This window comes from Rhinoraja longicauda, chromosome 2 (assembly GCF_053455715.1).
Source record: "Rhinoraja longicauda isolate Sanriku21f chromosome 2, sRhiLon1.1, whole genome shotgun sequence".
In the NCBI taxonomy this organism is placed as follows: Eukaryota; Metazoa; Chordata; class Chondrichthyes; order Rajiformes; family Arhynchobatidae; genus Rhinoraja; species Rhinoraja longicauda.
This window is the reverse complement of record NC_135954.1, coordinates 79787869-79812045: the sequence shown is the minus strand read 5'-3', so window position 1 is coordinate 79812045 and position 24177 is coordinate 79787869. Positions and strand designations below refer to the sequence as shown.

The 24177-nt window shown below is 40.5% G+C and overlaps 2 protein-coding genes across 2 annotated transcripts in view; one reads left to right on the top strand and one right to left on the bottom strand.

Annotated features, from left to right (window-relative positions):
* ankmy2a (ankyrin repeat and MYND domain containing 2a) overlaps nucleotides 1–13116 on the bottom strand; it is a 37882-nt gene extending 24766 nt beyond the window's left edge. Inside the window, exons 1-2 of the mRNA XM_078421940.1 lie at nucleotides 12737–13116; nucleotides 7018–7082 (exon numbers count right to left, since the gene is read on the bottom strand). Of these exons, the coding sequence (XP_078278066.1) occupies nucleotides 7018–7082; nucleotides 12737–12803 (132 nt within the window). The 5' untranslated portion in view covers nucleotides 12804–13116. The remainder of the gene's footprint in view (nucleotides 1–7017; nucleotides 7083–12736) is intronic.
* A 97-nt stretch (nucleotides 13117–13213) lies between these two features.
* bzw2 (basic leucine zipper and W2 domains 2) overlaps nucleotides 13214–24177 on the top strand; it is a 60231-nt gene continuing 49267 nt past the window's right edge. Inside the window, exon 1 of the mRNA XM_078428836.1 lies at nucleotides 13214–13343. The gene's annotated coding sequence lies outside the window, so the exon portion shown is untranslated. The remainder of the gene's footprint in view (nucleotides 13344–24177) is intronic.

Here is a 24177-nt window from a genome sequence, read left to right as displayed (position 1 = left end):
CAAGAACCAAGATGTAGTCCTGATCAAGTGTAAGGTGGATCAAAATGAGGATGTCATCATCAGTCTCATCAGAAATTATATTCTCCAGCCAATTCCAAGCAGTTTTCAGGAGCTGAGCCAGACTGTTGATAATTGTGTTATATTGGATGCCATTTCAGTGTCATTCTATTTCCAAAACATTTATTGACACCATCTCCGTTCATACAGTCCATTTCCTATTGAAACATTCATCCATTTTGTTATCTTTGGACTCTTCTGGATTTAGCTGGTCCACCATTAGTGGCCAAAAGCCCTAATTTCTGAAATTCCCTTTGTACATCTCCAGAGCACCCCTCTTCCCCTTAGACCTACCTTCCTGACCAAGCTCTTGGCTATCTGCCATTATTCCTTCTTGTGTGCACCACCTCGGTAGTTTAATTTATGTAACATGCCGGCAAAGTGACCTAAACCACAGCAAGGCTCAAGTGTTTAACTGTCATTTGAACCAGCAACAAAACAATTAAATTCTTACTTGGTGCAGCTTCATCGGCCCATTAGTGCAATAACAGAACAATCAATAATATAATAAATTAATGAGTGGTAATACTAGGTAACCAGCCCATAATCGTCCCAAATATAAGTATGTGTTCATCCAAAATAAGGCCCATGGTTGATCACAGTTGCTGAGATAGGGCTGTGGTAAATGTTGTGAAGTGTTTAATAGCTTGATGCTTACGGGGCAGGTGCTGCTCGTTAACCTAGAGGTCACGGTTCTCAGCATGTTCATCAACATGTTCTTCCCGATGGTTGCAGCGAGATGAGCCGGGTGTGACTCGTTGATGATATTAGTTGCCTTTTTAGGCAAGACCTCCTGATGGTTGGGAGATCAACATCCATGATAGACTGGGCAATATCTACACTTTCTGAAGTCTCCCTCAGCGATATGAGTTACCGAAGCAGGCAGTGATGCCACCATATGCTCATAGTTCAATAGAGTATTCATTGACATAATGAATCTCCTCAATCTTCCCATAAAAGAGGCAAGCTTTCTTTGTGATTACACGAAGTGCTGGGCACAGGATAGATCTTCAGAGATGTACGTGCACAGGAACTCAAAGCTGCTGACACTCCACCATCATCCCGATGAAGATGGGTTCATTGATCTAAAGTTTTCCTTTTCTGAAGTTAATTAGCTTCTTGGTCTTGCGAAAATTGAGAGCAAGATTGTTGTTCTGGCACCCATCAGATTGTCAATCTCGCTCTTATAACTGACCACATTACCCGTTATTCGTCCAACAACAGTTGTATTTTCAGTGAATTTACCAATGGCATTGGAGTCGTGTCTGGCCACACAGTCAGGAGTATAGAAAGAGTAGACCAGGAGACAGAGCACACCCCCTCGAGATACTCGTGCGTTGATGGTCATCGAGGAGAAAGTGTTGCTGTCAATTTGTTCTGATGTGGTTTGTCGGTGAGGAAGTGCAGGATGCAGTTGCATTGCGGCAAGCGGAGACTCAGTTCCCCGAGGTTGATGTTTAAAGCGGATAATGGTGTTCATCATCGAAAAGTGGTCAATGAACAACAGCGTGCCATACAGTTTTTTTATTGTCCAAGTGGTCCAGTGCAGAGTGGAGAGCCAGCAAGATTGCATCCTCTGTGGATCTGTCATGGCGGAAGGTGGATTTTTGAGGGTCCAGGTCCTTACCAAGAGTTAATACGAGTCATAACCAACCTCTCAAAGTACTTCTTCACCACGGAGGTCAGTGCTGCTGGTCGGCAGTCATGGGGGCATCTCACCTTGCGTTTCTTGGACACAGCTCTAACTGAGGTTTTTCTAAAGCAGGTGGGGTCTTTGGACCATAGGAGTGAGAGGTTGTAGCTGTCTGCAAAAACTCCAGCCAGTTGGTCTACAAAGGCTTTAAGAACATTGCCAAGTACACTGTTGGGCTGGATGCTTTGTGAAGGACCTTCCAGCATCGGCCTTGGTGACCAACACTACAGTTATGTCGGGGCTGTGGGAGCTCAAGGGGACTGGTGTTGTCATTTTTGAAGCGAGCATTGAAAGCATTGAGCTTGCCTGGGAGTAAAGCGGCACCACCATTTGGTTTTGCCTTATAGGAATGAATGGCGGGCAAGCCCTGCCACCATTGCCAAATGTTTGCCTGATCCTCCATTTTATACTGAAAGTGTCTCTTTGCTTTCTCAATTACCATATCGGGGTCAGCCCTGGGATTCTTATGTGACATCACCGGACCTGAATGGCAGAGGGTGATTGTGGCCAACATAAATGAATCAAATGAGGAAACAACTCTTCATATTTCGCTTGTGCAGCTTACATACCAATGGTAAGAATGTTGAATTCTCAAATTTTAGCTAACTACATAACCTTCTCCACCCTCCCCCGTGCCCCACCTTGACTAGCACTGATTTTCTCCTCCCCTTCCACCTACATTTGTTCCTCTAGCTTCACAAGTTGCAGATTTTCAGTACTTTTGTCTCACACCACTTGTCTTTTCATTTCTGGCCTTTATCCAACGACCTGCCTATCAAAAAACCCTCCTTGCATGTATCCACCCGCTACCCAATGGGTAAGCTCAGCAAGATCATTCAAGAGAGGTAACCTTGTGGATGAATTGGTGAGATGTAAAAAGAAACATACATACCACATTACGTGTATCAACAAGCAAAAAATGGAAATGAAAACACCCAATTTCCTTCGACAAACTAATAATTAATATACTTATACAGTGTACAACACCCTATTCGTTATGCATTTGGATTAAAAAATATTAGTTAACAAATATTGACTTTTTTTTAAAAGTACCAACATTGGCACTCTGGCAAACTGGAAGAGAACTGTAGTATTCAATTCTTAACAAACACATCTTCAAGTTAAGATTGAAAATCTAAATTAAGAACTTCCAGTTGACAGAGAAGTCTGAATTGGAACATTTTGTGGTCAAGGCAGCTGAGAACATGGAAATTAATCACATGTTAAATTTTCTCCAAACCACATTACTGTGTAGTATAGGAGTATAGGAGCAAAGAGGTCCTTCTGCAGAGTATAGGAGCAAAGAGGTCCTTGTACAGGGCCCTAGTGAGACCGCACCTGGAGTACTGTGTGCAGTTTTGTTCTCCAAATTTGAGGAAGGATATTCTTGCTATTGAGGGCGTGCAGCATAGGTTTACTAGGTTAATTCCCGGAATGGCGGGACTATCATATGTTGAAAGACTGGAGCGACTAGGCTTGTATACACTGGAATTTAGAAGGATGAGAGGAGATCTTATCGAAACGTATAAGATTATTAAGGGGTTGGACACGTTAGAGGCAGGAAACATGTTCCCAATGTTGGGGGAGTCCAGAACAAGGGGCCACAGTTTAAGAATAAGGGGTAGGCCATTTAGAACTGAGATGAGGAAAAACTTTTTCAGTCAGAGTTGTGAATCTGTGGAATTCTCTGCCTCTGAAGCCAATTCTCTGAATGCATTTAAGAGAGAGCTAGATAGAGCTCTTAAGGATAGCGAAGTCAGGGGGTATGGGGAGAAGGCAGGAAAGGGGTACTGATTGAGAATGATCAGCCATGATCACGAATGGCGGTGCTGGCTCGAAGGGCCGAATGGCCTCCTCCTGCACCTGTTGTCTATTGTAATCCAGACCAGTGCAGAATCTGTGCTTTCAAAGTGGAAAATACATAATGCTCACATGCAAGTTTACAAAGGCCCAAAAAACAAAGTGCTGGAGGAACTCAGCAGATCTGATAGAATCTGTGGGGGTAAATGGACAGGTGACATTTTGGGTCAAGCCCCTTCTTCAGACTGATGGGGTAAAGGAGAGGAAGCTGGCAGAGAGGTGAAGGAAAGGGAGCAAAGGAGCAAAAACTGACAAGTGATAGGTGTAAGATTTGAGTGGGCTCATAGCACAAAATAAAGGGTACCACATCTCCTGTGTGTTTTATGATTAAACTAGACCCATCTTAACATTTAAACTTCAAAGTAAAGAATTACTCAGACCATCACGAAACAGCATTGTACATTAAACGGGAGAGATTAGGCAAATAATAACAGCTTCTATAATGAAAAGGACATGAATCTCGGAGATTATAACGACATTATGAGTGGAACTTTGTGGTCACCATATTCTCACTTAGCATATGGGTACTCAGGAATTTACTAAGATTGATAAATGTGTAGCAAAGACAAAAGCCAACAAAGTCCAGATCTACATTACAAGCTTAATTAAATTATAAATGGATTGGGCAGGATATGGGATATTTCGAAACATAAAGTAGGAATAAACTTTACATAAAAAGGAACATAAAGTCAATGTATGCAGATGCACGTTAGCTCGTAATAAATTAAAAGGGTTAGAAGGAGAATTTTATTCACAGTAGGTTAGAACTGAATAGATGCTTATGATTGAGGTAAATGTTTTCAAAGGAAACTAAAATACGTAAAATATGAAATAGAAAGAGCACCACAGAACAACCATCCTATTACTTTGCAATATTTTCTGCATAATTTCACACTAACCTACACCCCATGCACCTTTCTTTGAAACCACAATTCAATTTTATTGTCAAAGGCTATTCAAATGTTAACATTATTAGTATGAAATTATTTTCAATATGTAAAAAACAAATTTGGGAAGCGTTTGGAGAATAGATGAACATTTGGAATAGAATGCAGAACGAAAGTTATCAAGCTAACCGTTATTTTTAAAAATGACCAATTGGAGCAAAATGATACAGAAACAATGTGAAACACAAATCAAAATGGAAGCATCTAGTAGTGTTTGTTAACATCTTTTGACAGTGCTTTTTTTGCTTGTCCAATGCTGGATTTCTTTTATATTAAATATTAGACATCTCTGCTGGAGCATTGATTCAAATAGGAATGAAAATAAAAAAATCATGGTGGCTTTTATCAGGAGAGTGGAATTGAAAATGACAGGTAGTTTGCAACACAGGTGCAGACCTTTGCTCGACATTAACTCTTTGCCAAGAACAAATATCACAGTTCTGCTCTGGTCCTTGTTTCAAATATTTCATCAGATTTCCCTCAAAATATATTTGCCTCAAATACTCCCTGCCACATGCACCACGTAAACTAGTGCAAATAAACTTTTCTCAGGTCATGAATTTAAAATTAAGTGAATTTGCAGGAACAGTCCAATGACCTGAAAATTTATGGGTTCAAATTACAGGTCTGGAATTGTTAATGGAGCACTTTACTATTCTTTCAGGTGATATTTTAAACCGAGGTTTTAGCTGCCATGTGAAGGTTCCCATATTGTTATCCTGAATCAGATGGAACTGAGCCATGGTAAATTGAAGAAGGATTTCTCAGTGATATTGACGAGAGCCATAATCATATGAAATGTGATGGGAGAAATTCAACTGAGGAATGAAACCAGGAGTGAATTTTGCATTCCAGGATAAACACAAATAAAAGATTGATTGACTAAATCATGTCATGCCATATTTCTTAAAAACTGCATTGATTAGACGGAGAATTCGAGGTGGATGTTGTACCAGGAGTGACCAATCTAATATATGCCAATGGTTTTAAAAGAAATAAAAGTATTAAATGTCGATGCAAGCGTGTGGTGAGCAGATGAATTGACGTCTGCAGTAATTTTGTGTCTAAGTAATAGCCAACAGTTTCAAAGTTGAGATTAAAAGTGTTGATGCAACTGAATTGGGAAAGAGCATTAGGGAAAGGACACAGAATAATGTGGGATTGGGAGGAAGGAGTGGATGTGGGTAGACAGTAATAGAACCAAAGAAAGTCAATATAATGCTGGAGTAACTCAGTGGGTGAAGCAGCTTCTCTGGAGAACATGGATAGGTGATGTTTCAGGCCAGGACACTTCTTCAGACAAAGTAGAAAGGTCCAGATTCAAAATATTACCATTGCATGTTCTCCAGAGAAGCTGCCTGAGTTACTCCAGCATTTTGTGTTTTTCTTTGGTATAAACCAGCATCTGCAGTTCCTTGTTATTACTTAATTATAGATGCAACTTACTTATTTTTTCAGAGAGCATAGGGACAGAGTAAATGGGACCGCTCAAGCAACATTTGGGCAAGGCAGACAACTGCAAATATGGAGAGAAGAGTTTAAATGGCCATGAAATGTTACCAAATCTCAGTAAACTCAAGAGGACAGAGAAACTGATATCATCAGGGTGAATGGTCATGGCGCAGACACTGGGAACAAATATACAGTGAAAATAATGAAATACATTTCCTTTGATGAAAGGTCAATAGAGCATACAGATATATAGATGTAATAGCAACCAAAAACAGGAAATGCTGCAAATCCGAGGGTAGCGAAGCAGAATCCCTTTCAATAGACAATAGACAATAGGTGCAGGAGTAGGCCATTCAGCCCTTCGAGCCAGCACCGCCATTCAATGCGATCATGGCTGATCACTCTCAATCAGTACCCCGTTCCTGCCTTCTCCCCATACCCCCTCAAGAGCTCTATCCAGCTCTCTCTTGAAAGCATCCAACGAACTGGCCTCCACTGCCTTCTGAGGCAGAGAATTCCACACCTTCACCACTCTCTGACTGAAAAAGTTCTTCCTCATCTCCGTTCTAAATGGCCTACCCCTTATTCTTAAACTGTGGCCCCTTGTTCTGGACTCCCCCAACATTGGGAACATGTTTCCTGCCTCTAATGTTGGAGACCCTTCGTTGAATGAGACTGTTAATTTGTTTCTTAAATGGTGATTCTGTTTCTATTCTCACATTGAGGATACCAGCATGTTCTGTCTTTGAGATCTCCAGTGTTTGATTTTCACAGAAATACAGTGTGACATTAAAATATTACAAAACAAAGTTGAAATACAATGTACAAAAGCATTAAGGGAACTTTAAACAGATCCTCTTTAGAACTTTCATGGTGGGAAATGAAACATGAAGAAAAAGTGGACAACCCCAAATTCTAAATTGAGACAAATTTAGGATCGCATTTCTAATGATGGATGTTGATAAAGCACGTGTTAGTGACTGAATTTAAAGTGAGCAATAGGCTTACCTGATCCAAACAGTTGACACGAACATTTCTGCTACCTAGCAACCTTCCAGCTTCCTGAACATTTCCTGCACGATGTTAAAAAATGAAATTAATTTCCAGCGTTCATCCAAAAAATTCTAAAATTTCCTACGAAATCAAACTAAAAACTCAGAAGAAAAAAATGGATAAAAGATATGGATTTCAGATACATGCTTGAAAACACAATTCACTTTTCAGTTTAGTATCACAAGTACATTCTTTCAGATTTCTATGATAAAATATTTCCATTCAAATTTACTCACACTATTTATGCCCTGCTAATGCTGGTACCACAATTGAGCAGAGGAATTTATAACATAAATATTGACAATAAATATAGATGCAAGATTTGGATTTGTTTTCATTAATGATAATTCCTTCATTGTGGACGTTCAAAATTATGCAACTGCTTACTCAGCAGAACCGCGATATTCATTGCATGGAACTGTTGCATTCAAGATGGTGATTCACCATCCTCATCAAATGCAACCGAGGATGGTCAAAGTATGTTGCTTATGAAAATAATTTACCAGCATTTCACAAATGAATTAAAACAATTCCTAACCTCATCAGTAGCCTATCTGTCAATGAACAAGCTGATTCGTACCTCAATGACTGAGGAAATGACCAAAGGTTTGCTTGGATGACATAATAGATCCACCTCCAACACAATTGACTAGCTGAGCACGATTTTCTATCAGGCACCCTTGATTCGTAGAGTTTTCAGTTACCTCAGTGTTCTAAACAGCATAGTTGGTTGTTTTGTGTACCAAGATACAATGAAAATATTTGTTTTGCTGATATCTAGACAAATCATAACATCGGAACCTGAAGCTCTCGACCATCTCCACTTCAGCACCACTGATACTGACTGTGAGGTGAGGTGTACCCTACCCTGCTTCCTGAGGTCGCTGACCAGCTCCTTTGTTTTGTTGACATTGAGGGAAGAGGTTGTTGATTTGAAACTAAGCGGTCGAACTCCTTCCTGTATCGTTTCATCATTATTTGAGATCAAGCACACCATGGAGGTGTCATCTTCAAATTTGTGAGTGTACGAGAAATATAGTAAGGGGTTGAGAACACTACCTGTGGAGGTCCAGTGTTGAGAGTTATCATAGTGAATGTTCTATTGGTTATTTTTACTGATTGCAGTTTATGGGTCAGGAAGTCAAGGGACTTGGGAGATTAGTTTTATTGGAGTTACCGTGTTCAAGACAGAGCTGTAGACAATAAATAGAAATCTGATGTTCCAGGAATCAGTGTAGGGCCAGGGAGATGGCATCTGTCCTGGATCTATTACAGGGGTAGGCAAATTGCAATGGATCGTGGCAGTCTGACCGGCTGGAGTTGATGTGCACCATGACCAGTCTCTCAAAGCACTTCATGATGGTGGATGTCGTGAGCCTCCAGATATTTGTCAGTAAAGCACACTAACGTTTTTCTTTGGCACTAGGATGACAGTGGTTTTCATAAAGCAAGTGGAAACCTCAGGTTGGAGTAGTGAGAGGTTAAAGATGTCCGTGAATACTCTTGCCAGCTGATCCGTGCAGATTCTGAGGACCTAGCTGGGGATTTTGCCACCTCTCTGTGAGATTCACTCAGTCCAATGCACACTTACTGATGAAGCCTGCGACGGCAGTGGCACACTCATTTAGGTTGGCCGGGCACGGTTAAATATCAACTGGTCCACCGACTCTAAGCAGTCACGTCAGAGCTCATCTGATTGCTTAGACCAGCGCTTTATGACATTGTGCACAAAATCTTCACGCTTCAGTTCCTGCTTGTAAGCATGGAGTACGAGCACTGCCTGATGATGGTCAGATTTTCCAAAACACAGACAGGGGAATGGAGCAATAGACAATCGGTGCAGGAGTAGGCCATTCGGCCCTTCAAGCCAGCACCGCCATTCACTGTGATCATGGCTGATCATCCACAATCAGTACCTCGTTTCTGCCTTCTCCCCATATCCCTTGACTCCGCTATCTTTAAGAGCTCTATCTAACTCTCTCTCGAAAGTCGGAAGTCTATTGTGACAATAATCAATCCAAGGAATACAGTCCAATGATTTGTTTGGGTTTGGTTTGGTGAGGTAAACATGCAACACAAGAGAGTTCATCAGAGAATCAAGGAATCATAGAAACTTACAGCACAAAATGAAGTCATTATTCCATGGTGTCTGAGATGGCAAAAAAGAGATAATTTTATTTTTCCTACTTCCAACCTCTCACCAGCAGGCTTGAGGATTACTATTTATTCAGGTGCTCATTCAGATACTTTATAAAGTAGGTGCTCTTGCCTCCACCAACCTTGTAGGCAGCACTATTCTAATTCACATACCCCCAAAATATTTTTTACTACTTGAATGCACATCCAATATTGAACTCTGGCAGGCAACAATTGTTCCAAATTTGATTCTCAAAGTTTTGATCAAATCTCCAAAAAGAAGCATGGTTCTGATGAAAGGTTAGCGACCCAAAATATTATTAATTTCTTTCTCCATAATCTTGACTTGCCTAGAATCTCGAGTATTTCAGCTTTTAGTTTAATTATGGTGCCTCTCCTTCTGCTTTGTCCCAAAGAAAACCACCACAATCTCGCCAGTTTTTCCTCTTCATTACAATACGCCATTTCTGGCAACATTCCTAAAATCTCCATTGCCCCCTGTTGTGTTATCGGGTCCTATTGTGACACGATGAGCAGAATTGTGTACAGATACTACAACAAGTACACAACTTCTTTCCTCTCATATTCAAAGCTTCTTTATTACATAATCCATCCTTCAACCTCTGACTCTCGACACATTCTCAATTTCTTATTGTTTATTATGTATTTCCTTGCCTTATTTGCCCTCCTCAAACACATTATACACATGTATCCATACTGAATTATGTTTGCAATGTTTATGTCCATTGAACCAGTCCTTTCTGTGGGTTACAATTTCATTCTTGCTAATTTTGATATCGACAAACCTCATACTCCTCAATGCATGGCCAGATTATTGACATATATCACCCCAAACCACAGGATGACCTCTGCAAAGCCCCAGTGAATATAGTTTTCCAATCACTAACATTCCTACCAACTGTTCCCATTATCCTTTCCTCCAATTTTTGACACAATAATGTCGATGTCTAATTTCCTGATCCACTTGCCACATGGGACATTGTCAAATGTTTTGCTAAAAATCTATGCAGACAATATCAAATGCTTCAAACCATATCAAATCTAATGCAGACAATATCAAATCATCAAACCTCCTTGTTATTTCCTCATAAAAATCAAAGTTGGACAGACACATCATCCAAAAACAAATCTATGTCCAAGATGTGAAATAGCCGTTACTCACTGTATTCACTGTTACTCACTGTATTCCCCACCCCAAAAAAGAATTGCTCACCAATGATGTGACCCGAAACATCACCCATTCCTTCTCACCCGAGATGCTTCCTAACCCGCTGAGTTACTCCAGCATTTTGTGTCTACCTTCATGTTATTCTGACAAGTCAGTAATTACTCTGTATGTGCCTTTTTTTCCCTTTTAAAAACATTACCACATGCTGGTCCTCTGAGATCACAGCTAATGCCATAGAGGATAGACAAATAATGATCAGAACTTGCATTATTCCCTCACTTGCTCCTTTAAGTGTCATGGATACTTTTTTTGGGGCCTGGTCGTCTCTCCGCTCTTAAAAGATATTTAAAATATATTTTCTTCATGCCTGTCATTTCCAATACTTCACATTGTCCTTTATGTCATGGTCCTTATTGTGCCCCTTCACAAAGACAAATATTAATTTACATTTCTGCACAAGGCTACCACCTTTGCTTTAGTTTGCTGTGTTAACGTGATCAATGGTAGTATACTTGGAAGTGTGAAATATTAATTTCATTGGAAAAGAGAGGATTCAATTAACGTATAAAATTATGCTTACTGTGGATAGGAAGAACTCATTTTCGAACAAAATTTGTTAATTCTAAGCAAGATGACAGATTTAAGATCATTGGGAAAGTTCAACCATAATCTTATTGAATAGTGGAGCAGTCAGTAGATATAGAATTGACCACTTTTTGTTCTATTTCTTACAGATTAGTCGAGCTGAGAGTTTTTTTTTCACCTCACACAAAGACTGGACAGTCTAAAATCAGCAGCTGAAATAGTGGTAGAGGCAGAAAGAACCCCTTCTTCGAAGGACCACTCAGCACTGAAGACTATTCCAAAAAATCTGTGATGTGGGATTAGACTGTGTAGCTCTTTTGATTAGCACAAATATGATAAGCTAACAACCCTCTGTTGTCATTGTATTTTAAAATGACTAAGCTTTTTAGAGACTTGATTTGATAGCATACTATACACCCATTCCTGAAGATAAATAAACTAGACTTATGGGATTATGATCGCATCTCATTTATCTCGAGAGAAATGGAGTGCTTATTTATCAACAGTCAAAATCATAAAAGTATTGAAATTGACAAAATGTTAATAACAATACTTCCTAAACACATGAAACTTTCCAGATAACAACTGCAATGTCCCATCTGGACGCAATGGAGAATGTGGCATAAATATTTACCAAAAGCACTCGCAACTACTCCCTCCAAAATACTTCCCTATTAAGAAAATAAATGTACTCCCAAAGTACCAACCCATTAAATTAAACACAATCTTGGGAACAGAGGTTGAAGGAATAGGAAATTCAGCCCCTCACTTCTGCTCCACTTCTCAGTAAGAGCAAGGTGAACTTTCACCATATTGCTGCATTAATCTATTTTCCCTGGATTCCCTTTATACCCCCAAATCTATTGATCTACATTCAGAATTTAGTCAGAACCGCTGGAGGGTATCCTCAAGAATTTCCTTTCCATCTCAGTCATAAATGGCAGAGGTATTGGATTGTGGATTTGAGATTGTGAGCCCTGGTTCTAGTCACAAGCCAAGGGAAACAACATCACCGTGTCAACCTTCAAAGAAATGTGTACGTTTCTTGACGTTCTAAAGTCTGGAGAGTAAAGATCAAGTCTTCTTAATCTCGCTCTAAAGGGCCACCACCTCACCAGCACCATACCAGGAATCAATAAAAAGAGACAAAGTGCTGGAGTAACAGCGGGTCAAGCAGCATCTGGAGAACATGGGCACGTAACGTTCAGGGCTGAAGGGTCCCGACAGGAAACGTCGCCTATCCCTGTCCTCCAGGGCTGCTGTTGAGTTACTCCAGCATTTTGTATCTGTTTTTTAAACCAGCATCTGCAGTTCCTTCTATCCACCAGGATTCAATTCAAACGTTCAATATTAGCAAACCTGTGCACAAAACATCAACAGTGATCGCATCGCCGGTTACACGTGCTACATACACGTCCCTGAATAGAAAGTGTTAGAACGCTTTTACCACCATTAAAATTGTGACAATTTGTGTATCGGGGATTGAAATAAAAACTAAAAAGCATTAAAATATTAATGTACACAAGCTATGATTAAATTGTAACATTGCGAAGATGTGAAGAACATTGATCGATCGATCCTGTCGGGCCTCTGCGTTTATTTTAAAAGAAAATTGCCATTCCCCCATTTTAATTACAATCCTAATTATTGCAGCATTTACATTTAAATTCGTTTTCCTCAACAACAAGTCTCGAATTAAATTTAATCTTCCGGTTTTTTTGGAATTGGGGGGGGGGGGGGCTGGAGGGGTTACGATGATGTTACCTTCAGAAATTACTTGCAGCAATTCACTCTCCTCCTCGGTCAGATCCCCTTTCTTGGGAGGAGCCATAGTTCACTCCAACGACCAATTTATTATTTTTTTGCAAAGAAGAACACAGACCGTGTGTGCAGCAGCAGCCCCAGCCACAAGGCCGCCGAGCTCCGAGGTAATGCCAGTGAAGAGGCTGCAACACCCGCCGGCGCCGCCTTACCTCGACTCGATACTCCAAATGTAACAACCCAGGGATCCCTGGCGCTGGGAAAACAGAGGGGTGTAAAACTCCCCCCAAAAAAACATTACAACGCACTATCATAAGCTGACATCATTTTGGCATGAGCTATCATCGTAGATATTAGCACCTGATGTCCAGCTTTCCTGTGAGATTACAAAGTGCATTTGTGATAGTTTTGAGTTATTTGCTTCTTCCTTCTCCCCTCCCCCCTCCTCTCTCCCTCTCGGTGGTCGCGCCGGCCGGGCGGGCGGGCGCGCGCTGGCTGGTGTGGGTGTGTGGGGCGGCTCTCCGCCGCGCGTGCGCACAACACTTGTGGATCTTGCCAGGACGCGGGGTGTGAATTAGCCGGGAGTTCTTTGGAACGTTGAGCCATCTGGGTAAGAACGCGGCGCGGGCGGAGGAACAATGGGTCCGAACGTTGGCCCGGTCGCCTCGTGAATTCGGCGGCGGCTCGGGGCGACACCCCGGGCAGCGGGTAGAGTATGGACGGGCAAGGCCAAGGGAGGGAGGAAGGAAGGAAGAAAGGAAGGGGAGCCACCGCACGACTCCGCTGTGCCTGTGCCGTCTAACATGTGCACGGACTTTCCGGGGCCGGGGGGGAAGGGTGACTCGCAATCACAATCACGACGAGTAAATTTCATAACCCAACAACAAATGTAGGCAGCAAATGCACTGCACACTTTTGTGTTACATTCCGCTCGGAGACTGGAATGTGCGGTTTCTTGTTTTAAAAAAAAACTAGCTGAGGTTTCGACAAACTGCGAATTGGTGGTAAAATTTTACCGACCTACGCAAATGTTTTTGAAGGAGAGCTGGACTTTTATTAGTGCATTTTCTACAATATTTCAGCGTTGATCTGGATTTGACATATTAACAACGACAGCTCAGCAGCAGATTACACACGTTTCTTTCTTTCTGTGTGTATTAATGAAATCCGATTGGAAGGGCGTTAATATAGTTTCTAAATAATCTATGCATGGATAACCTTGTGTCCAATGTTATGATTTTGCAGATCTTTTATACTATATTATTTCACTCTGTAATTTGCAACCGGCGAAATTTCAACGTGTTGGTAATAGTTGCGTGAAACCGATTTTGGCTGAATGTCAAGTGCGGAATTGGGGCGGGTGGGCGAGTGGATCAGCGCTGTGAGCAGATTAATTCAAGTACACTTATTAAAAATAAACATTTATGCCCTGCCCTGGAAATATTCCGTGTACTTGGTCTGTAGTTGTTGGTTTCGATGGCACTAGATAACAAATTCGAAACGTTTGTGGTAAAAACATTATTTTCTAGAAAGGTGATGGTTCCCATTCTCCTCAGTGCAAATTGGGATTGATTTAATGTGCCAGAGGAGATGGTTGAGCTCATTTAAAAAAAAACCACACACAATCTACCGTGTCTATCTTCGGGTTACAACGGATGCAAAGATATATCGTTGACATCCAATTTGGAGGTACATTAATCTCAGAGGTGTGCATGTTGAGGTGGGAGAGGGAGAATCTGAGTACAGAATCAAATGAATGATAACAATGTGATTACCTAAATGGATGGGTGCATTTCCTGTTGTGAAATCAACTTTAGATATTATCCTGCATTTTTACCAGTCCTTCAATAAATTTTAGACAACCTGTTTAACTAGCAATGTATTGCACGAGCTAATGAATGCTGCGGTGATAATACACACATTTAAAATGTTTGCCACAATTCAATCCTCTGCTACACATGAGTATTGGAATCATCTTTGATCAAACCCTCTCCTTCGACAAACACATCAAACACATCACAAAGACAGCCTTCTTCCACCTCAAAAACATTGCCCGTCTCCGTCCATCCCTCTCCTTCACAGCTGCAGAAACCCTCATCCACGCCTTCATCACCTCCCGTCTGGACTACTGCAACAGCCTCCTCTATGGCTCACCCTCAAAAATCATCAGTAAACTTCAATACATTCAAAACTCCGCTGCCCGTCTACTCACCCACTCCCCGATCCGTGACCATATCACCCCTGTCCTTTACAAACTCCACTGGCTCCCCATCCCCCAGAGAATCCAATACAAAATCCTCCTCATGACCTACAAAGCCCTCCATAACCTGGCCCCATCCTACCTGACTGACCTCCTCCACAGGCACACTCCCACCTGCACCCTCCGCTCTGCTGCTGCCAATCTCCTATCCCCCCACATCCGGACCAAACTCAGATCCTGGGGGGACAGGGCTTTCTCCATCGCTGCCCCCACCCTATGGAACTCACTACTCCAAACCGTCAGAGACTCCTCCTCACTCACCACATTCAAAACATCACTGAAGTCTCACCTCTTCAGCACTGCCTTCAACCACTGAAGGTCACCTCACCTTCTGTCTCCTTTCTCTGTTCGTTTACTTATTTATCTATTTATTCACTTCTCTATGTTCTAGAAATCCCTGTAAAGCGTCTTTGAGTGTTTGAAAAGCGCTATATAAATGTAATGCATTATTATTATTATTATTATTGATTAATAACCTCAGAAATAACCTTTGGTGATTATCCCTAAAAAAAACGAAAACTAGTATTACTGGAATTATGTGCCAATGATCTGATTTATGTGTTGTGGGTAAAAAAAGTAAGTTTCTTACTTGTCGATAATAGTTTATATCCTATCCTAACCATGTGTTTAGACACAGGGTAATCAACAGGAGCACTACACAGGCTGTCAACATAATGGTGTGAAATCACCTGTGGTGAATTTTCATATATTTGTGTACGTGGAAGTTCAAAAGCAGGAAATCTTCTCATGATGAATTGGAATTGGTTTTACAAGTGACTGCTATTCTAATAGGAAGCAAACTGAAACGGCAGATTTTTTTTACAGGTCTGTAGTTCTGCTTCCGCAATCGAATTTTGTTTAATCCTGAAGTAATAAAAATAACCAAAATGATTCAATTTAAAGCATCAACAAACTTGTTTACGTTATTGTATATGACTGTATGTCCGAGATCAAATCTATTATAAAATGAATGGGTATCTTTACTCCTGGTTAAGATAATTTTTTTCAATTCAGAGTCCGAAGTCTACAAACTATCATTGGAAAACAATAGGAGAAACAGTTGTTATTGTGCTTTGAATCCAAACACGAAGAGTTAACGTAGGATGCCATGAAACTTGAAAATATTTCACTTATAACTTAAACCTGATAGTTCGTTGATGGATGAAAGTATTTTTTTTCATGTTTGCAAATTGTAGCAGGAAGAAAAATATGTATCTTTTGTGGTCTGCAGAAAGACTGACAGCAATGGAAAGTGAAACGTGCCATCAATGGATGGCCAAAAAACAGGATGTATGACAATATACTTGAATCTGGCACAGGGTGGGAATGACTGGGAGTGAGGAAACATGAAGTGAAATTTCAAAGATGTACAATGCCCACCATAATGTTTGGGACAAAGACCCATCATTTATTTATTGCCGCTGTACTCCACAATTTGAGATATGTAATAGAAAAAACATGGCTTCACAGGCATTTGTAATTGCTCAGGTGTGTTTAAATGCCTCCTTAATGCAGGTATAAGAGAGCTCTCAGCACCTAGTCTTTCCTCCAGTCTGTCCATCACCTTTGGAAACATTTATTGCTGTTTATCAACATGAGGATCAAAGTTGTGCCGAAGAAAGTCAAAGAAGCCATTATGAGACTGAGAAACAAGAATAAAACTGTTAGAGACATCAGCCAAACCTTGGGCTTACCAAAATCAACTATTTTGATCATCATAAAGAAGAAAGAAAGCACCGGTGAGCTTACTAATCGCAAAGGGTCTGGCAGGCGAAGAAAGACCTCCACTGCTGATGACAGAATAATTCTCTATCATAAAGAAAAATCCCCACACACCTGTCCGACAGATCAGAAACACTCTTCAGGAGTCAGGTGTGGATTTGTCAATGACCACTGTCTGCAGAAGACTTCATGAACAGAAATACAGAGGCTACACTGCAAGATGCAAACAAACTGGTTAGCTGCAAAAATAGGATGGCCAGGTTACAGTTTGCCAAGAAGTACTTAAAAGAGCAACGACAGTTCTGGAAAAAGGTCTTTTGGACAAATGAGACGAAGATTAACTTATATCAGAGTGATGGCAAGAACAAACTATGGAGGAGAGAAGGAACTGACAAGATCCAAAGCAGACCACCTCATCTGCGGAACATGGTGGTGGGGGTGTTATGGCTAGGGCATGTATGGCACTTATCTTCATTGTTGATACAGCTTCTGTTGGTAGTAGCATAATGTATTCTGAAGTGTATAGACACATCCTATCTGCTCAAGTTCAAACAATTGCCTCAAAACATTGGCCAGCGGTTCATTCTGCAGCAGGATAATGATTCCAAACATGCTGCTAAAGCAACTAAGGAGTTTTTCAAAGCTAAAAAATGGTCAATTCTTGAGTGGCCAAGTCAATCGCCTGATCTGAACCCAATTGACCATGTCTTTTATATGCCGAAGAGAAAACTGAAGGGGACTAGCCCCCAAAACAAGCATAAGCTAAAAATGGCAGCAATAGAGGCCTCTCAGAGCATCACCAGAGAAGACACCCAGCAACTGGTGATGTCCATGAATCGCAGACTTCAAGCAGTCATTGCATGCAAATGATATGCAACACAATACTGAACATGACAACTGTCATTTACATGACATTGCTGTGTCTCAAACATTATGGTGCCCTGAAATGGGGGGACTATGTATAAACACTGCTGTAATTTCTACATGGTGAAACCAAAACGTATAAGCATCTGCAGAGATTTAAGAAAATTAAGATCCCTAAAACTTGTTGTTTTTAACCGGGGTTAAAGCAGACTTAAAACAGCTACATTATTGGAGGGAATGTAAGAGTTTCCTTTAAGGTCAAAAAAGATACGGTAAACTCATTGAGGGATCTTAAATTTCAATGGATGAATGCATTATGGTCAAGTTAACACAAAAGACCAAATGACCATTTGTTTATCTCTGACATTACTGCCTGCAAGTTCAATTGGAATAAAGATTGATTGGAAAGCGAAAAGGACCAGCTTGGGTTTCAGAAATGAAACGAAAAGTACACTACAAAATACAGAGCAGGTCAGCGAAGGGTCCCGACCTGAAACGGCACCTATCCGTATTCTCTCTCCACAGATGCTGCCTGGCCTATCTGTTGTTTTTGAGAATGTAAAATAACATGTTGATATATATTGAAGAAGTGCAGTGCAACTACCCAGTATCCTGGTCAGATCCCTCAATCACCTGAGTGATATCAGGTCATTATAACTCTGCTATTTTTAGAAGTTTGATGTGTGCAAATTGATTGTCCTATTGCCTATAGAGTAGAAGATAAAACAATACAGCACAGGAACAAGTTCACGTGAAAGGAGTAGAATTAGGCCTTTCGGCCCACAGTCCACTCTGCCATTCAAACATGGCTGATCTCTGCCTCCTAATCCCATTTTCCTGCGTTCTCCACATAATCCTTGACACCTGTTCTAATCAAGAATTTGTCTATCTCTGTCTTAAAAATATATACTGGTGGCCTCCACAGCCCTCTGTGGCAATGAGTTTCACAGATTAACTACCCTCTTCCTCGCCTCCTTTCTAAAAGGAATTGCCCTTTAATTCTCAGGCAATGACCTCTGGTCCTAGACTCTCCCACCAGTGGAAACATCCTTTCCACATCCTCACTGTGCTTTTTCATTATTCTGTAAGTTTCAATGAGGTCCCCCCTCAACCTTCTAAACTCTAGCGAGCAGTGCAGTCAAACGCCTATCATATGCTAACCCACTCATTCCTGGAATCATTCTTGTAAACCTCCTCTGGATCCTCTCCAGAGCCAGCACATCCTTCCTCAGATATGGAGCCAAAAATTTGCTCACAGTCTCTAAATGCGACCTGACTAGCACCTGAATGAGCCTCAGCATTGCATTTCTGTTTTTGTATTCCAGTCCTCTTGATATAAATGTTAGCATTGAATTTGCCTTCCTTACTACCAAACCAGCCCTTCAGCCCACAATGTCCACGCTTCGCATAATGCCATGACCGTCTCTTATCTGCCTGCACATAATCTATTTCCCTCCATTCTCTGCACATGCTGATCCAATAGTCTCTTAAATGCCTCTTTTGTATCTGCCTCTGCCAGTATTCCCAGCAGTGGTTTTCAGGCGCTCGTCATCCTCTGTGTTTAAAAAATAAACTTGGCCCGCACATCTCCTTTAAACTTTGCTGTCACTAAACTTCATAAATATTTAATTGGCTGTGAAATGATTTGTTGAATGTCATGCAAACACGCATAAATGCATATTTTTCTTAAAGCTAACAAATAATTCATTTGTAGTTTTTCACATACCCTGTACACTCATGTGTTCTAGCTGAAGAGATTCGGAATAGTCTTTTCATGCGCTCTGTGTCTAAATATATATAACTAACTGCTGCAGAATATAAATAGCAAATGGGAATGTGGAAGAACCATGCATTAGGAGTGCAATTATTTTACATAAATACTAACCAATCGCTTTTTTACTGCTCCAAACATTTACTACAATTGGAGCAATCTTCAAATAAAACACATTTAATAAACACCGAGTAACAGGATATGAGCCAACTCAATTGACACCCAGATATTTTCCATGTGAAGGAAAACTATCTAAACTGAGGGATATTAGAGAAGACTGAGGAAGAAGGGAAAGTGGAAAATCACTGGGGATGTGCATTATATCTATTTAGTAATCTGCTTTACCAACAGGTTTCATAACACTAGAATTGATTAACAATGTTTCAGATACTTGACATTTCTTCCTCTTTTATATATATATTAAAGGGACATTCAAACAGGTTAGCAAATAAAATGAAGTAACCAATCCACGCTGGATTCATGTGACCTCTCTGGCAGCTTCAACCAGATAATAGTGATGATGATGAGTTCCATATTACTAAATGCCATTATAATTGTAAGTCTCCACAATGGTGTAAGTGTTTTTAGTCTGAAGTAAACCACACGAGTGAAAAGTATGATTTAATCCTAGTTTGGGAAACACCGCTGTGATTAATTTCACACATTTAATTCAAGATGTTGCAACACGCTAAATGAGTTGCAACATAGCAGTTTCAGTGCTTCTCAAATAACTCGGGATTTTTGCTTTGTGAAATTTATGATGCACACAACAGTATAAATTTAAACTATTGTGTTCAAATGGTGAATTGTTAAATATTTTTCATTGTTAAAATTGCTACCTTATTTGACAATTATCCACGAACATTTAACCGCGAAAGAAAGACTTAATAATTCCCAATACAACGACCGATAAAGATTAGAGGGGTTTAAGTGGATTGACACGGTGGTACACGGTCAATGAATACCAAAGGCATACTTTTATTGGCTACTTACAGTAACCAATTAACAAATTCGGCAAAATTAAGTCTTTAAAAAATCCAGAACTTGAATTTCTCTGACTGATTATGCACATAATATGCAAATAATAATTATTTTTTTAAACAGCAGTGCTTGCATATCAGCCAATATACTCCACATTGACATACATTCAGAATAAATATTTGCAGTCTATATTCATATAATAACAAGACATTGTTATTTTGAGGAAATGAGTGCAAAGAAAATTGGCAGAAAAAAACTGAGTAGATGTAGAATAGAGATTTACGCGGCTAATTATTAGTGTTCTCTATTGAGGGGAGATCCTCGGAGTTTCAGAAATAGATTTTGACTTGAATCATCATTGATGTGCTAGCAGACCTTCTTAGAAAGTACTCAATGTTTGATGGCCAATACCCTCGAGCAATGGGAGTGCTGATTTTGGCAGAAAAGGGGTTGAACAGCGAGCAAAGAATGACTATCTATCTCTTTGATGACCCTCGGACTATCAATGATTGGAGTTTCCTGGCTTTACCTTGCACTGAACATTATTCAACGTGCATCTATACGCCGTGAATAGATCAATTGTAATCATGTATTGTCTTTCTGCTGACTGGTTAACATGCAACAAGTAAACTGAACTGAATGTCCACACGTTTACTCTGAGGGCAACTGGAAATGCTTCAGGCTTGCAGGCCAATTTCTTTGGGAGGAAATGGGGGTGGTTCTTCAAATAGTTGGGGAAGTTGTAACTCCTTGCTTATCAACTTATTTTCTTTCCCACCACTCTCAATAGTCGGAACAGTGATCTATAAATTTATCGTGCAGAGTTTCTAACCAGGGCGGTTTGTAAAAGTTTTCTTTCCTTTCCCTGATTCTTATACCCATGGAGATATTCCACACAGGATCCTGTTCCAACCTCCGCAGACTTCCTTTCTGGACTATCGTTGCAGGAATTATGTTAGTTGCGTTCCGAGCTTTGCATTTATTCCCTTCCCCCTCCCCATAGCATTCAACAAATTCGTAATTTCTGGCACAGGAGAGAGAAAGCAGCAGAAACTAAGAGTCATATTGAATGGAAGTACAGGCTTGAGGGCCCAGAGTGACTTCGGCTTCACATATTTAATGGTTATTTTCTTAACCCTTCCTGTAACTCCTCTTGTGAGTGCTGGAAATTCTCAGCAAGTCAGGTAGTGTCTGTGGAAAGAAAAACAGAATTAACCTTTAATAGTCTGACAGCTTAAAAAAAATTATTTATGTATTTTATTTACCGTCTTTTCCTTTTGTGATTCCTATATTTACCGACCAATCGTTTCATGTGTTTGTGGAATAAAATGTTGTCTTGAACTTAATTCTGAAACTGCTTGATAATAATAATTGAAAGTCTTAAATATGTGATGAGATTCTCCTTTGACCAGACCACTGTTTTCTGGAAAGGTAATGCTTTTAATTCCAATTAGTTGAAATTGTCAGGCAAGAAGAGCTCATTTCAAGGCTTTTAAGTTATGAGACATATTTTAGTATCTTTCATTATGTAGCGGCTGACTAGTTGTGAATTAATCAAAGGTCATAATCATACATCACAGAACAGGCCCTTCAGCCCATCATGTTCATGCCACTGTGCTGCTCCTCACCTTACTTCCTTATCCAACTTCCTCGCTTGCATCTTTTGGTCTGCCCTTGTAATCTTTAGCCTTGGTTACTATTTCCACTTTTCCGTCCCCACCAGACTCATTTGCCAATTAATCCTCTCCTGGATCTTGTCACACATTTCTCCTCCCCTCTTTCTACCATCCATCTCTCCTCTACTCCCATCAGATTGAAGAAGGCAAACATAACCCAAAACATCTTTTGTAGTGTAGTCACAGTTGTAATACTGATCTTTTGTAGTGTAGTCACAGTTGTAATGCTGATCTCTGATTTACAAACACCTGACTATGGGCATTCTTACATACACATGAGTTCCCATTATATTGTTAAATTTAAAAGTTTAACATATGTAGTACATTCATGAACAATGTGTTTATTCCGAAATGGCAGAACTAGTTTTTCATTTCTTTCCACTTTTAGTCATTGTTCTTATGAGACTTATGTGCTTTTGATGCCATTCGTTACAAGACTGTAGAGGTATGACTACCATACTGAGTAGTTTTTCTTTTTACATTTTCCAATTTATTAACAACATTGATTTCTCGATGTCTGTTTTTAAAAAAAGGAATCTATTTGTTACCTTATTCTGATCTTATAGAGGTGTATAAAGTCATGAGAGGAACAGATCGGGTGGGTGCATAGAGTCTCTTGCCCAGAGTTGGGGAATCGAGAACCAGAGGGCATAGGTTTAAGTTGAAATGGGAAAAGGTTTTATAGGAATCTGATGGGTACCTTTTCACTCAGAGTGGTGGGTGTATGGAACGAGTTGCGGGAGGAGGTAGTTGAGGCAGGATCCATCGCAACGTTCAAGAAGCAATTAGATAGGTACATGGTTGGAACAGGCTTTGGGGTATATGGGTTAAATGCAGGCAAGGAGGACTAGTGTAGAGGGGACATATTGGTCGGTGTGGGCTAGTCGGGCCAAAGGTCCTGTTTCCCCGCTGTATGACTATGACCTGGGGACAGCCTGTATTGGAAAGGAAGCACTAAATATTGCACAGTGTGCTCCAACAAACAGTAGTGAGATAATTGACCATTGACTTTTACTTTCGTGGTTCATTGTGGAAATATATGTTGTTGCAGGACATCAGGGACAACGTGCCAGCTTTCTGAGAGAGCCAAGGGATCTTTTGTGTTCTCCTTTAAGAATAGACTTTATTTCAGCATCTCATCCAAACAATAGCTTCTCCAACAGTTTCTTTCAGAATACTTTGAAGTTTCAACCAAGATTATGATGTGTATAAATTTGAGGGGGGGAAAAGCAAATTTAATGCAGGATTGTGTTATTGATTTATCACTAGATGTGCAGTTTTGCATTTAACAAAACCTTTTGATGTATCAGTGAGAATTTGTTTTAAATTGACTTTTCTTGTCTTTTTTTCCGACTTGTGTGAATCTTGGAGATTTGAAGCACCATCTCAAATAATTATGGCATAAAATAAAAGTTGTCTCTCTGTTTTTTTAGAAAGGGAAAGATCTTTAAAGAGACCATTTAGTTAAGATTCTAATTCATCAATTCCATTTTGCTAACTTTTGGTCACTTCCTAACTTGTCCTTTTTTTATATTTTCTTCTCATTTTAACGTTGGCCCAGACTGTGCTCAGTGGAATTCATTGCCACTACTGGCCACTAAGATAGATAGCACTATTGAACAGACTTTCCTGTACACATCTGTATGGAAGTCATGTCTGCTAACAACCACCAACACTAGGAGTGTGATCGAGTCTTTTTGTCACCTAATTGGGCCAGTTGAGTGGCCAGAACAAGCATGCCCCCATGGCAGTCCCTGGTGGTGAGCCACGCGTGGTGCGAACCCTCGGCTCGGGGGGTGGGGTCACGGAACTTGAAATGGGGAGGAGGGGCAGTTGGTAGTGGAGTTCCAGGAGGAGTTGAACTGGTTGGGGTTTGGGGAGCTGTTGGTGCTTGAGGAATAAAGAAAACGTCGCTTGACACGTGTCTCGCTTCATTGGCTTTGCTTGACACTCATGTCCCGCTTCACCCCTAACATTCTGGGCGGCACGGTGGCACAGCAGTAGAGTTTAGTTTAGAGATACAGCACGGAAATGGGCCCTTCGGCCCACTGAGTCCGCACCAACCAGCGATCCCCACACATAAACGCTGCCCTACACACACGAGGCACAATTTATATTTTATTCCAAGTCAATTAACCTACAAACCTGTACATCTTTGGAGAGTGGGAGG